This window comes from Pomacea canaliculata, linkage group LG6 (genome assembly GCF_003073045.1).
Source record: "Pomacea canaliculata isolate SZHN2017 linkage group LG6, ASM307304v1, whole genome shotgun sequence".
Lineage (NCBI taxonomy): Eukaryota > Metazoa > Mollusca > Gastropoda > Architaenioglossa > Ampullariidae > Pomacea > Pomacea canaliculata.
This window is the reverse complement of record NC_037595.1, coordinates 16,610,615-16,623,266: the sequence shown is the minus strand read 5'-3', so window position 1 is coordinate 16,623,266 and position 12,652 is coordinate 16,610,615. Positions and strand designations below refer to the sequence as shown.

The 12,652-nt window shown below is 38.1% G+C and overlaps 1 protein-coding gene across 4 annotated transcripts; it reads left to right on the top strand.

The window, feature by feature from the left end:
* The first annotated feature begins 1,320 nt into the window (after positions 1–1,320).
* Positions 1,321–12,407, top strand: LOC112566611. 4 transcript variants are annotated; one of them, XM_025242876.1, is made up of 9 exons: positions 1,321–1,411; positions 3,516–3,751; positions 4,130–4,213; positions 4,465–4,614; positions 6,410–6,582; positions 7,649–7,831; positions 8,329–8,448; positions 8,824–9,011; positions 9,115–12,407. In XM_025242876.1, exons 2-9 carry the CDS (start codon positions 3,556–3,558, stop codon positions 9,299–9,301), a joined length of 1,281 nt encoding a protein of 426 aa, XP_025098661.1. In that variant the 5' UTR covers positions 1,321–1,411; positions 3,516–3,555; the 3' UTR covers positions 9,302–12,407. The 4 variants fall into 4 exon arrangements, with proteins under 4 accessions (XP_025098661.1, XP_025098659.1, XP_025098657.1 ...); XM_025242874.1 differs by having other exon boundaries at positions 4,465–4,626; positions 9,118–12,407; XM_025242872.1 differs by having other exon boundaries at positions 4,465–4,626.
* Positions 12,408–12,652: the final 245 nt, after the last annotated feature.

The window sequence follows — 12,652 nt, the reverse complement described above, 5'->3', positions numbered from 1 at the left end:
ACATGCAAACTTTTCAATTGCACTAATTCCTTGAAAAATTCATCATAAAATTGCATTTGTTCTTTTATCCCTAAGGTTCTTAATATATTTTTTAAAAGTGCAAACTATCCAGATGTGTTTATATACTGTGAACTCAAGGATTTATTTTTGAGGATGGTGAGGCCATACTAAAATTGCGAGATGTGTTGGTTGTAGTTGTGGGTTAGTCCTGATGCACACTGCATTTTCTTGACCACTCCAGTCCATCATTGCAGTCATGGAAGGTGTCAGCATGATGGAGAAGACCATGCTGAATTGCACTAGGGCCAGCACACAACCCTGTTTGGTGCCAGGAAAAGCCCTAGATTCCTCTTCGTTATCAAAAACTTGGACCATCACTGTCATTGCTAGACAACATAAAACCTAAGCAGAATCTGAACTTTTTGATAATTCTCCAGAGGCCATCCCCGCTGTCAAAAGTCTTGGTTAAGTTGATAAAGTTTGTATAAGGTCACAATGGCACTCTTTGCACTTTTCTTGAAGTCAGTGAATAGGTAACATCATGTCTACAGTGCTGCATCCAGCACGGAATCTGCAGTGGCTATGGAAAGGTGGTTATGAAGCAAGCGGACAAATATTTTCGGCTGCTTCGGGCAGCAATGAGACGCCACTATATTTATCGAGGGATTGATGGTTACTCTACTTCTTGTAGCCATGAAATATAAAAACACCCTTCAGCTTCCGAGGAACCAGACCTTCACTGCGCTTGGATTGGTGTGCGTAACCGAATAAGCATTATCAAGATATGAATTATGAGGCTGAAGTTTGTCGTTTGGCAAGTCATAAACATACAGGTATCATTGACGGACAAAATTTAAATGTATAATATTGACTTTTTGGCGCAATTCGCATTTAGATATTTCATCGACGACGACATTTTACGTTTTCAGTTTGTGTAAAAAAAAAAAATCATTCAAGAGCAAATAAAAAATTAATGTTCTCTGCAGTTCGAACACGTATTCTGTAATGGCACCACGAACCTGGTGACACATTCTATTCGTTAGAATGAATTGCAAAATTATGTTTATCATAGGTCGACTTGTACCTATAATGCAAACTTCTACTGGCTCCTTATCTGACTCAAACATCAACAGCAGTAACTGTTGACTCATTATCACATGAAAAGATTCCTTAACTTCCACGACGGATAGACAAAAACGAAATCAACATATTTAATGATTTTAAAAAATTTAGTAACAGTTTATGTAAACAAGCTGAGTATTTTAAAAAGTAAGTTTCACATGTTGGGGTTTGCTTTGTTGTTGTTGTGTTCACGCTCGTTCCTGTTATTTGTTGTAAGCGACTGATATTCGCACTTCCGCTGACGACACACTAGCCACAGACTGCTGTAATCTCTTTTAACCGGTAGACCGTAAGTTAAAGTAATGACAAAATTAAGTGACAAGAAAATTCAGCAAATCTATTATTGTGGCTATGGACTTTATGTATTCTGGATATTGATTCTGTTCATTTTTATGTCAAGTTTTTTTTTCCAAGGGTAGACGTCAGAGAGACGAAAAAAGGAGTTGTGTGTAATATCTGTGCATATAAAGACCATATCCTACTTAAACTTTCTGTTATTAATACCAAGTTATCGATCCGATATAAAAGAAAATGGAAGTCACTTCTGTTGTTTTATAAACTTGATGAAATAATCGTTTCACATAGATGGGCGTATCGGTCTATATTTGTCTTATTTTTATTGAATTTAGGATATTCTATCGAACAGTAATCCTGGCTTTGAATTTTCTGTTGATTATGTGGATAAAATATTGTAGCAAACATAAATGTTTGTATTAGTTTGTGAAGTTAAGACCGTTTGGTACACAAACAACTCAAGCAATGTTCATTTTTATCTTTTACTTTCCTTTCACAGGAATGTTTTCACAGAATTTAACACATTAAAAGTTTTGTTGACAGCATTCAGAAACAGGGGTGATGGGTTCATGACTGTTGCATGTGTAGCAGGAACACTTGTTTAAGACAGAGTGTATCGCTGATAGCATGTTCTCTTCACCCTGCACCCATTTACCTGGCTAGCTGTGCAAGCAGGGGAATGACCGTGGAATGGTTGGCCTAGCACCCAATTTTTTGTGTTTCAGTAGTGGGAAAAATACAGTGCCTGCACTCTGCTCACCACAGCATGAGCTAGTCATTCCTTTCCTTTGATTATTTTGAGTACGGGGGAAATACCTTTGCACTGTGTAGTTGTTGTGGTCCGCCGTCAAGTGGCTCAGGTATATCGAAATACTCTTTCCGTTAGGTCCCTATTTTGAGTGCAGGAGAAGCACCAAGATACATGTATGTGTTATGGTTCACTGACAAGAGGCTGACATACCTAAAAATCCCAGATTTCATTTCCCTTATTTTGAGTGCAGTAGAAAGAACCACAGCACTGTGTAAGTGTTCTGGTCTGCTGACCAGTGGCTCTCAGATCTCCAAATACCACTTTTTAGTTTACCCAATTTTGAGTGTGGGAGAAAGTACCACTGCGCCATCTAGGTGTTCTGGTCCATTGACAAGTGTCTCTGATACCTCAAAATCTTCTTCCTCTTCAGTTTTTCCCTTATTTCAAGTGCAGGAGAAAGTACCACTGCAAGATATAGGTGTTTTAGTCCACTGTCAAGCAGTTCATGTGCCTCAAAATCCCTTTTTCCTGCCCCTTAATTATTGGTAATTTAGTAATGCAAGTAGAAGTAGGCATTGAAAGAAATGTAGGAGTTAGGTACGTGAAGAGTAGGATGGAATTGGTTTACATGTGTAAATAAAATTAATAAATCCATTTTAAAATTACTTAGCTCTTTGTGTGTGTGATTCAGCACATGTACATTTTGTCTTTGTAGTACAAAAGAAATAATAAAATTCCTTGAGCAAATGAAACTTGTCATCTCATACATGTTGAGATAGAGAATATAAGCAGTTGTGGTGTGGTGAGCACACGACAGGTGACAGAGAAACTAACCAATACAAAGCTAAATGATGCACAAAAGAGAACACTGGAAAAAGCAGGGTTTTTTGTGGACTCCCAAGGTTGGTTAAGTGCAGGTGTACAGCTGACGAAAAAAGAACACAATAGAGATATAGTAGACTACATAGCACACCAGACAAGTAAGAGCTAGAATTTTAGTGAAAAATTTTCCTTGGGAACTTCTGTCCTCTTTCCTGGAGCAACAAAGAGGAATGAACTGATTGGCACTAGACTTTTAGGAGCCACGACTAATGGATGGTACGGCCACAGTGTGTAGAAAGCCTTGTATTCAAAAGCAGATCAGTCTGGCTACAGAATTATGGTGCTGTGACCCAGATCTGCTTGTGGCTCAGTCAAAGAAACTGATCAGTCCAGTTACACATGAAAAATCAACTTGATGTTCCTAGTGTAAAGTATCTGTAACTGTAAATAGTGTTCTTATAAATGGTACTTTCTCAGTATACAAAAAGTTATATTGGGATTAAAAAGCAGATCTCTGTGGCTACAGATTAGACCTCCTGAGTGAGAACACAACACCAGCGTCCACCATGCAGAACAGCTATGGGGCTGCACTTGACTTGAGTGGCAAGCTCATCATCAAAGTGCAACTAGGGGAGGACATTCGTCGCATCCCCATTCACAATGAGGACATCACCTACGATGAACTGGTGCTGATGATGCAGCGTGTTTACCGGGGAAAACTCTCCACAAATGATGACATTGTCATTAAATACAAAGATGAAGGTAACGTGTTTAAAATTTGGGTTGTACTAATATGAAGATTTTTCTACATATGTGCTCAAAGAAGTTGGAGGGATAAATGTATTTCACATCATTTGTAAAACCATGACTTTTGCTCCTTACAGTTTTCATCAATAAGACATATAAGATTGAAATGACTTGTGTATCCCCCAAAAAACATGTAACAGTGCTTTGTTGCTGTATTATAGTAATCATTTGTATTGGACATTCATAATGAGGATCATTAGAGTCAGAGGAAATGACCATGTATGTATTTATGTTTCATATATGTTCAAAACAAGTTACCATATTTTCTTTATTCAAGACTGTAAACTGAAGAATAACTTTTTTTTAAAAAAAAGGGTTTTTTATGTTTTTCAGATGGAGATCTCATAACAATTTTTGACAGTTCAGATCTGGCTTTTGCAATTCAGTGCAGTCGCATTCTGAAAATAACATTGTTTGGTAAGGTATTACAAAAGCTTTATTCTGCCTGTACGCTAACAGGTATATGACAAAGTATGAGAATAACATTACAGACAATTTTTAGCTTAAGCATAATTTTATATTCACTGCCGTTATTGCTAGTAAGAGTTGATGGAGAGTGCAATCAATCAAGTAGAATGGTGTGTTAATTTTACTCACAGATTTATTGAGCTTTCAAAGGTGCTAACTATACAAGTCATTGTTTTGTAATTTACATTTCTTCTGAACAGTTAATGGGCAAAGACTGAGTGATGTTGGAGATATGCGATCACTAAGGCGTGAGCTACAAGCAATACGAGATCGTGTGAATGCCATTTTGGATCGAATGGATTCACCAGCAACGTCTGTGATATCTGCTGCAGATTCAAGTATAACTGATGGTGAGAAATGGGGTGTGTTATTTTTCTTTTGTGATTTTTTTTAAGGTAAATTTTGGGTGAATACCTTGACAAGATACATAAATTTGCAGAAAAGACTTGCATGAAACTTAAAGTCTGTTATGAAGTTATTTTTTTAAGCCATGCTGTAAGCAAAAATATCAAAATATTGCAGGCAGTTGTTATACAGACAACACACAGCTTATACTGCTGCTACAAAGTTTGCAGTGTGCTGTTTAATGAGAACCTTATGTTCCTCTGTTGTGGCACCTGAATGTAGAATTTCAGGTTTCCTGCTATCATTTAACCAGTGGGAGGTGCATTTCTAATATCACTAGAAAAAACTATTTACCATAAAACCTCCTTATTAAGACCTTCCCTGTTACAACCCCTCTTAGGGACAACCCAAAATATGTTCACAGATATATTTTGCTATATAAACATCATCTCTAGTATGACTGCTACCCCACACCCCCTACCCCAACAACCTGACTTACAACTGACTGTGCTCTATTGCAACTTTTTTGCAGAAGGTATGTGTTAAAAAGTCTTAAGTATATTTTAAAATAGATTACTACTGGTCAACTGTTTACCATATATTAAATTTTATGCAGAAATTATATAAAATAAGTACATTTTGAAAGAGACTGTTTGTTTGTTGGTTCACCAGTTATTTCATGCCATACTGTATCACTCCATTCATATTTACCAACAATTTTGTCCCAACACCAAAAGTTGACTCAATCCAGCCCCAAAAGACACATCAATCACTGATAACAGGAGTAGTTATTAATGTCAAATACTACCAACGGTGCCATGGATTGTTCAAACAAATTCAGCCACCATCTTACTAAAGGAAAAGGGCCACTTGGCAATACACATTCTGAGAAATAGTGCATAACGCAATTTTAAAGAAGCCTTTGTCATCATTATTCTTTAGTTTGGAGATTGAGTGTATATGTAGACATTCAGTTAATATGAAACAGGTGGTACTCCTCGGGTATTCATTTTGGTGAATTCAGCCTGATCAATTTGACTTTCAGTATTGGGATGATGGGGTGTTATGTAGAACAGTATGTTGCAGAGTCAATTCGACTCAAGTGAGAGGTCAATATAGCACCATTAGCATATATAATATGATAATCGGTTGAAATGATCGGCAAGCTCCATCCTCCTCCTCTCCCTGTTGTTGTCTCTTTATCGGAACACATGGGTTGATTATGCTTCATTAAGGACCTTTTGCAGGAGTCACATGTTTATAAAAATAAAATTCTTGTGATCAACTTTTTGTAATTTCTTACAATTTGTTTCAGAAATCACATTCAAAAATATAAATAGTGCATTTTAAGAAAGCATCATTTTCTACCATGGCACATGTGTATTGATTGCTTTTACCTGGAGAATTAGTCCTTCAGTCAAGCACAACAACGGCAGAATAAACATGACGAGTGAAAGCAAAAGCAACAAAGAAGAGCATTATTATATGGTTTTAAAGAGCTTTATTTCAATAAATGAACTTGAATTATAGGTGCTTGAAGTTACATTTCCTTGAATGAAAGCAGACTGGTTTTGATCTCCGAACTACAACCCCTCTCTGTCACGACCTGATTTCGGTGAATTTTAATGTCTTCGGGAGAGGTTTGACTGTGTCTTTGAAATGTTATTTATATAAGGAAGACAATCCCTTGACTAACTGCACACGTGTGCTTACACACCCTACCACAGTATCTGTAGTTTTAACTAACTATAGTATGTACATTAACATTAAATTGAAGCTTGTCTGTATGTGTGTCTGTAGGGAGACCAGATGCAGCAAGCAGCACCAAAGTCAGTGTGAGAGGTTCCGGGCTCACTCATGCAAGTGCTGCAGAGAGCAAAGAGTTTGATCCTCTCTCAACGCAGCGGTCCATCCTAATGATGAAAGTGTCACTCAAAATAAAGTCATGTCATCTTTTGGCATACCCAGTGATGGTTAGTAGCGTAGTGCCCTTCCTAGTCTCAGACTTTTCTACAATGATTCTTTTCCTTAGACTGGACATATGTGTGAATGTGCGTGTGTGTGTGAGAGATTTATCATTTCCTCAAAGTATAAGTAAGTTTTGTAGTGTGCTGTAAGTCTGACTTCTGTTAGGGAACAGCACTATGTAAAATTCTCTACTATTATTATTTGCTTTATGTGTTGAACTTTTCTGTGTGCGTGTTCATGCTTTTGTTCATCATCATGAAGTTGAAGATTATTTTATATTATGTAAGCCTATAAATTTATTATGCTAATTAAAAAAGCCTTGAAAAGTTTTGGGGTGGAAACATTGAAACTGGTGACGGGTTGCATTGAACATGCAATAGCACTTACAATTTATGGCTATGCTGGTATCTTTTTTGTAATGTTGTATTTCCAGATTTTAAATTGGAGTATTTTAATAAAACGACTGGTCATGTCTGTGTTGTTACTTTCAGATATTCTTCAGTCTTATTTTTTTATTGTTTGTAGTGGTGTTGCAAAATTATGCCTTTGGTTTCCAAAATTCTAGTTTGGCTACTATGATAGCATTTTAAGTTATAAGAGGGAGTAAACTGGTTTGCAATATAGACACACGTCTTTGCCAAATTCTTGACAGCCAAATGAGAAAAAAAATAACTTGCGCAAACACACACACACTTAACTTCCCTCATACACATGTGCATCATTATCCAGTCTATTGCCATCTGCATTGTTTTCTTTCATGTGTGATATACATGCAGTAGTCATCTCTGGCACAGATGCATCGTATAACACCAGCCATTTTCAGGTTTGCTTTCATCTGTTGTATACACAGAAGGGGGTCATCTCTTAGCAGTGTATCATATAACTCAGCCTGCTGGTGTTCTTTATAGTACCTGCTGTGTTTAATCCTCTCTTCCTAGGAGTTGACACATGGCCTGACATCATTGTTGTCCATTGAGATAAGAAAGTTGCTAAATCAGGAATATCAGATGAAGACAGTGTAAAACATGTAATTACTATTTGACATTTCTACAGTATGTCTTGTGATTGCAGCCTCTACCGTGGCTCCAGTTCCAGACAGAGGGGGGGCTTCTACACCAGACAGCGTTTCTAGCATTGGGTCATCTGCTAGTCACCAGCAGCAGTTCCGACAACAGCAGCCCCAGCAGCAGTTCAGTAGCACGTCACAGGTGCCAGTGCCAGGAACACCACCCACTAACCAGCAGCAGCAGCCAGGTAATTATGTGAGGTGCCACACACAGTGTCAGGAACACCACCCACTAATCAACAGCAACATTCAGTAGGCTTTGGCATTTGCTGTTGATCTTCTGGAACTATTGACATTTTTACCTAGTGCCCCAGTGAACTGAATAACACAAGCATTGTTTTATGATTGAAAAACAAAATGGCAAAATTTTTTCCCTTTTTGAGGGGTGGGGTGGGGGGAGGTGGGGAGTTTAGGTCATTGTCACTTCTGGGCTAAAAAAGCTTTTTGAGATTTTTAGATATGAACTGAAATAGGTATCGTATACATTCTGCTATCAACAGTGTTAACCACATGTAACCTGGACTAATGTGCACTATGTAGACTCAGTGTAGACTGGGCTAATGTGAGCTCACTATCTAGACACATACCATGTAGACTAGTTTAACTTGAGTGTACTGTCCAAACATTGCCCAGGACAGCTTGTGCTGGCAGAGGTGAAGTTTACACAAACATATTTCTCTTTCAGGCGCTTATTCCCAGGGGACTGGACAACCTCATCCCTTGCCTCAGGCATTACCCTATGGTCAGACACCAACTGCTGGCTCACCCCAGCAGCAGTACCAAGGCTATGGGCAACAAAGCCAAGGTAATTTCCCTCCCCCCCTCCTGGCCTTCATTTATAGGTTCTTAAAAAAAGACTACTTTTTCTGTAGTCCATGCATTTACGGGCTGGCCAAGATAAATATTTTTACAGTATTCATAGCAAAGGTCTTTTATTTATGATTGCATGTGGTCAGGTGCATCACTTTCAATATATAGTCCATTATTTCATTTTGTGCAATTTAAAAAAAATGTCTTCGCTTCAGTGAAACCTTGCAGATTTTACAAAAGTAAATAAAAAGGATCTTATCTCTAACTTTATAAAAAAAAATGTGAAGCATATTTTAAGGAAAAAATCATCTGAAATTGACATGAAGAATGTGGACACTTTATGTAAGAATGTCTACAATATTGACAACAGGGTATGGTCAGTATCAAGCTGGCCAGCAGCAAGCGCAGCCTGTCTACAGCCAGTCTGCTGGACAGCAGTATGGTTATATTTCACAGCCAGCACCTGGCCAACCCCATCAGCAACCTCAGCAACCTCAGCAACCACAACAGCAACAGCCTGTTTATGCTGGAATGCAACAGCAGCAGCCAAACTTGCAGGTATGCGGATCTGTTTGTGTTGGGGGAATGGGATGTACGTGAGAGAATTTTTTTACTCCCTATGCTAGGTCACTTTTTCCATCAATGTACTTTATTCTGTCAGCAGGCTCAGAGTGGAAAGTTCACTGGATATGTTCCTCAGCAGACACCCAGCCAGACATCCCCTAGTCCCACCCCTGGAGCAAACCCTTACTCCCGAGGGCCTGGCTATGGTGGTGGCTATCCGAGGCCTACAGCCAACTACCAACAAGGATACCAGTGATCTGAGTGCAGTGGCCAGGAGTGCTTGAGGCAAAAGTGTTGTTATCAACAGTTTATGGCAGATACTAAGGATTTATATTTGAGGGAGGGGGGAAAGATGAAAATGTTGGTGTGATGTGAACTGTGTGATTTGAGGGAGAGGTGTTATGACTCCTAAGCCATTAATTAGTCTGCTGGCCAGGTTCAAGTCACCTTGCAGAATAAAAATATTTCAGGTTCTTCTCCATCCTCTACTTTGGGTAGAATAAGGAATAGTTAGGGTGCACCTACCTTTAAGCAGAAATCGTCTATTACCACCACCTCTTCCCTCCATCTTCCAGGTGCCAGCTGGACCTTATAAACAAATGTACAATAGCCTGTCTGTTAGAAATAGGTCAACACTTGAACATCTGCTTAGTGCATTTTAGCCTTGTGTGTTTTTGGCTTGTCTCATTGATCTAATTCTAGAGAGAAGAACAAAACTTAAGAATCATTGCCATTACAGACTGTCACCTAGCAATCATAGAGGTTTGAGAGAACACAAGCAACATGCATAGCCTGTACAGCAGGGTTGTGAACATACCATCCAAGAGAAAATCAAAAGAAAGAGATGTGCATTGTAGAACAGATGTTCCATTAGCTTGTATATTCATGTATATACATTTGTAAATCATTTGAGTGTGGTATAACCATTCATTCAAATGTTTAGAGCAGTAACTTGCAGTCTTGCCTAACCATGTCTGCAGTGCTGTATCTAGCATATTTCACAGTTCTTCTGTTTAAGCACTGCAGAGGGAGGGGGAACAAATTTTTATTATTCCTGCTTTGTTTTTTCAAATGAATTTTTAAAACTTTAAATGCATAATTAGTAGCAGTCTGATTTCTAAGGATTTATATATTATTTCTCCTGAAGATAAACATGTTTTGGACCCAACATTGCCTGTCAGTCTTTGCTACTCTGCAGCATGATAGGGAAACTACATGTGTACTTAAGAGTTATCTTGTCTCTTTTACAAAAATTAATGTTCTTTTGCTAGTGAAGAGTTATGTTAGGGTGAAAATCATTAGCTTTTTCATTCTGTTTATAAGAATGAATGTATTTTTTGTACTATTGTCACTTGAGGACAAAATCATGGTATATAGAATACATGTTTAAGACATGGACCTACACAGAAGAAAAGACAGTCATACAAGATTTTGCTGATGGTGCATGAAGGCAAATACTCAGAGCAATAAATTTGTAGCAAAATTAATAGTTATTGGTTTCTTCAAGAGTTTTGTCACCCCAATTGACAGTGTTTGGAAAAGCATTAAAGTACTTGGATTTACAGAAATTTTGGAGCAAGATACATTGGATGAGAGATAAGATAACATCTTAGAAGCATACAAGGTTGACATGGGTTTGAAATGAAGACCACAGAGATAATGTCTAAGGAGCATATGGCTATGAAGTGAGAAACACAGAGATCATCTGCATTGGCTGAATCTTTATTACCTCAGTTGCTATTGCAGCTGGGGTGGAAGTCCTGGAAAAGATTCTATAAATAGAAATGTTCAGTGTTGTTAAGTGGCTAATTTGCTTCACAGTTGTTACACTGGTCACTTGTACATTACTGACATACTGTGCAATGTAGACAGAATTCTGTCAGCAGAGAATTCTGGGATTGCTTTTGTCTTGACATGCAGATTGCAGGAGAAATGCATGGGCCTGAAGGATTGTGGTGAGTGTTGGGCAGTAAGCAAAATGACTCGAAGAATGTGGAATGCATGATTTTCAGAACGGTATGTCTGCCTGCAGTCATGCATGTGAGGTGTTTGCAGCATAGGAATGTGTAGAATTTATCAGGTACTGTTAAATGGCAGTGTGTGAAAGTCACATTGACACATGGTACAAGTGCTGTGGTTAGGACCTGGAAATGTCATACTCAGACTTTTGACCATCTGATGATAAATTTATTTTGGATTTTTCTGGAGTGACATATAGGAATCAAAATAGCAGATTCCATTTTGTGTTAAGATGTACATGTGAACATCTGTTATGAACAAAGTAGTGCATGTACCTATGTTAACATCTGCAAGAAATTGTAACAATTTTGTTTTCCCCATCTTCTCTGGTTTGGGAATCCTTGAAACTGTGTGGTTAATGCAATCCACTTCAGAGCAGGTCTGAAGAGTAAGGCTCCTGCAGATCACTGACGGTACACAAATTCTCCTGTGCAATCTGACCTGTTAGAAAAGGCTGATGAATGAGAGATTTGGGCTCCTTTTACATGCCAAGCTGTAGGTATAGTGAATCAGTTGCTGTTCACTGTCCTTTAAGTGGCTGTAGAACCTTTGTCTTGCCCAGTTTTGTAATGCTATTCAGTCCTGAATATTTTATGTCTAAGTGGGTGGCTGTTAACAAATACATGATCATTGGCTTTAACCATGAAGTTTCATGTATAGGCTTTTATGTGCGTGTTTTTTCAAATCTCAGATTTGGTTTACATGTGTAAGGGATGCTGTTTTTAAGAGATTCATTACATGAATGGTCAAGAATTTTGTGAGTAGATGTTAAAGCAAAAGGATCTCTGAGCCAGACTTGGCAGAATAGAATACACTGAAGTGTAAGACTGTCAAACATGCTAGAGAAAAAAATGGTCTCTGTCAAGCTTGTTTTTACTAGAGTTGGAGAGCCTGCTAGTGTTGGGTTTCACAAGAGGGATTGTATGGAACAGCAAAGACAATGGATAGAAGAAAATGTGATAATTAGGTTATAACAAGTGTAGAACTGTTTCCAATTAGATCATTCATAACACTTTACTACCATGTTAACAAGAGCTACTTTTGGAATCTATAACTTTACTCATGCAGGTGATGTAAGCTCAGATAAGTATGACCTTCTGGAATAACAATTTATATGTATTACGAAATTGTTAAGATGGCATTGTGAACCCCACAACAGGATGTGTGGTGTTATAGGGTAATTAGACCTTGCAGGATGGCATCGCGGAGCCTGATCTTGGTGTTTAACTTTTAGTGTTTTAACAGAAGCTGAATGATGTCTATCAACCCCAGATGTCTGAGCAAAGTTTACAGCACACCTTTGTGATGATTTTTGTTAGTGATAATCTGATGGACCTTCAGGAAAAATCGTTATTTTCAGTAGTTTTTTTTTTTTTTAAATAATGTGCACAAAAAGTGCTTCGTATAATGTTCACATACCTCCCTGACCTAGCCCTAACCCTGGGAGTGGAAATAAAATAATGACATTGTGTTTCTGTGCCAATAACATGATCAGATCATTTGCTTCAGTCCAGGTATTAAAGTGTCTTTCGTCAAACATCTAGTTTGCAGGTTTTTATTGAGATGAGAATGTGCATGTGCAACATTTGAATACCTAAAAGACGTGTTATGGAAAT

Bases quoted from the DNA above. Each gene is read 5' to 3' on its own strand.
- LOC112566611 (XM_025242872.1), top strand. From the start codon at position 3,556: ATGCAGAACAGCTATGGGGCTGCACTTGACTTGAGTGGCAAGCTCATC. The intron at 4,214-4,464 runs GTAAGGTATTAC...TCTTCTGAACAG, and splicing joins TCTGAAAATAACATTGTTTG to TTAATGGGCAAAGACTGAGT. The intron at 7,832-8,328 runs GTAATTATGTGA...TTTCTCTTTCAG, and splicing joins TAACCAGCAGCAGCAGCCAG to GCGCTTATTCCCAGGGGACT.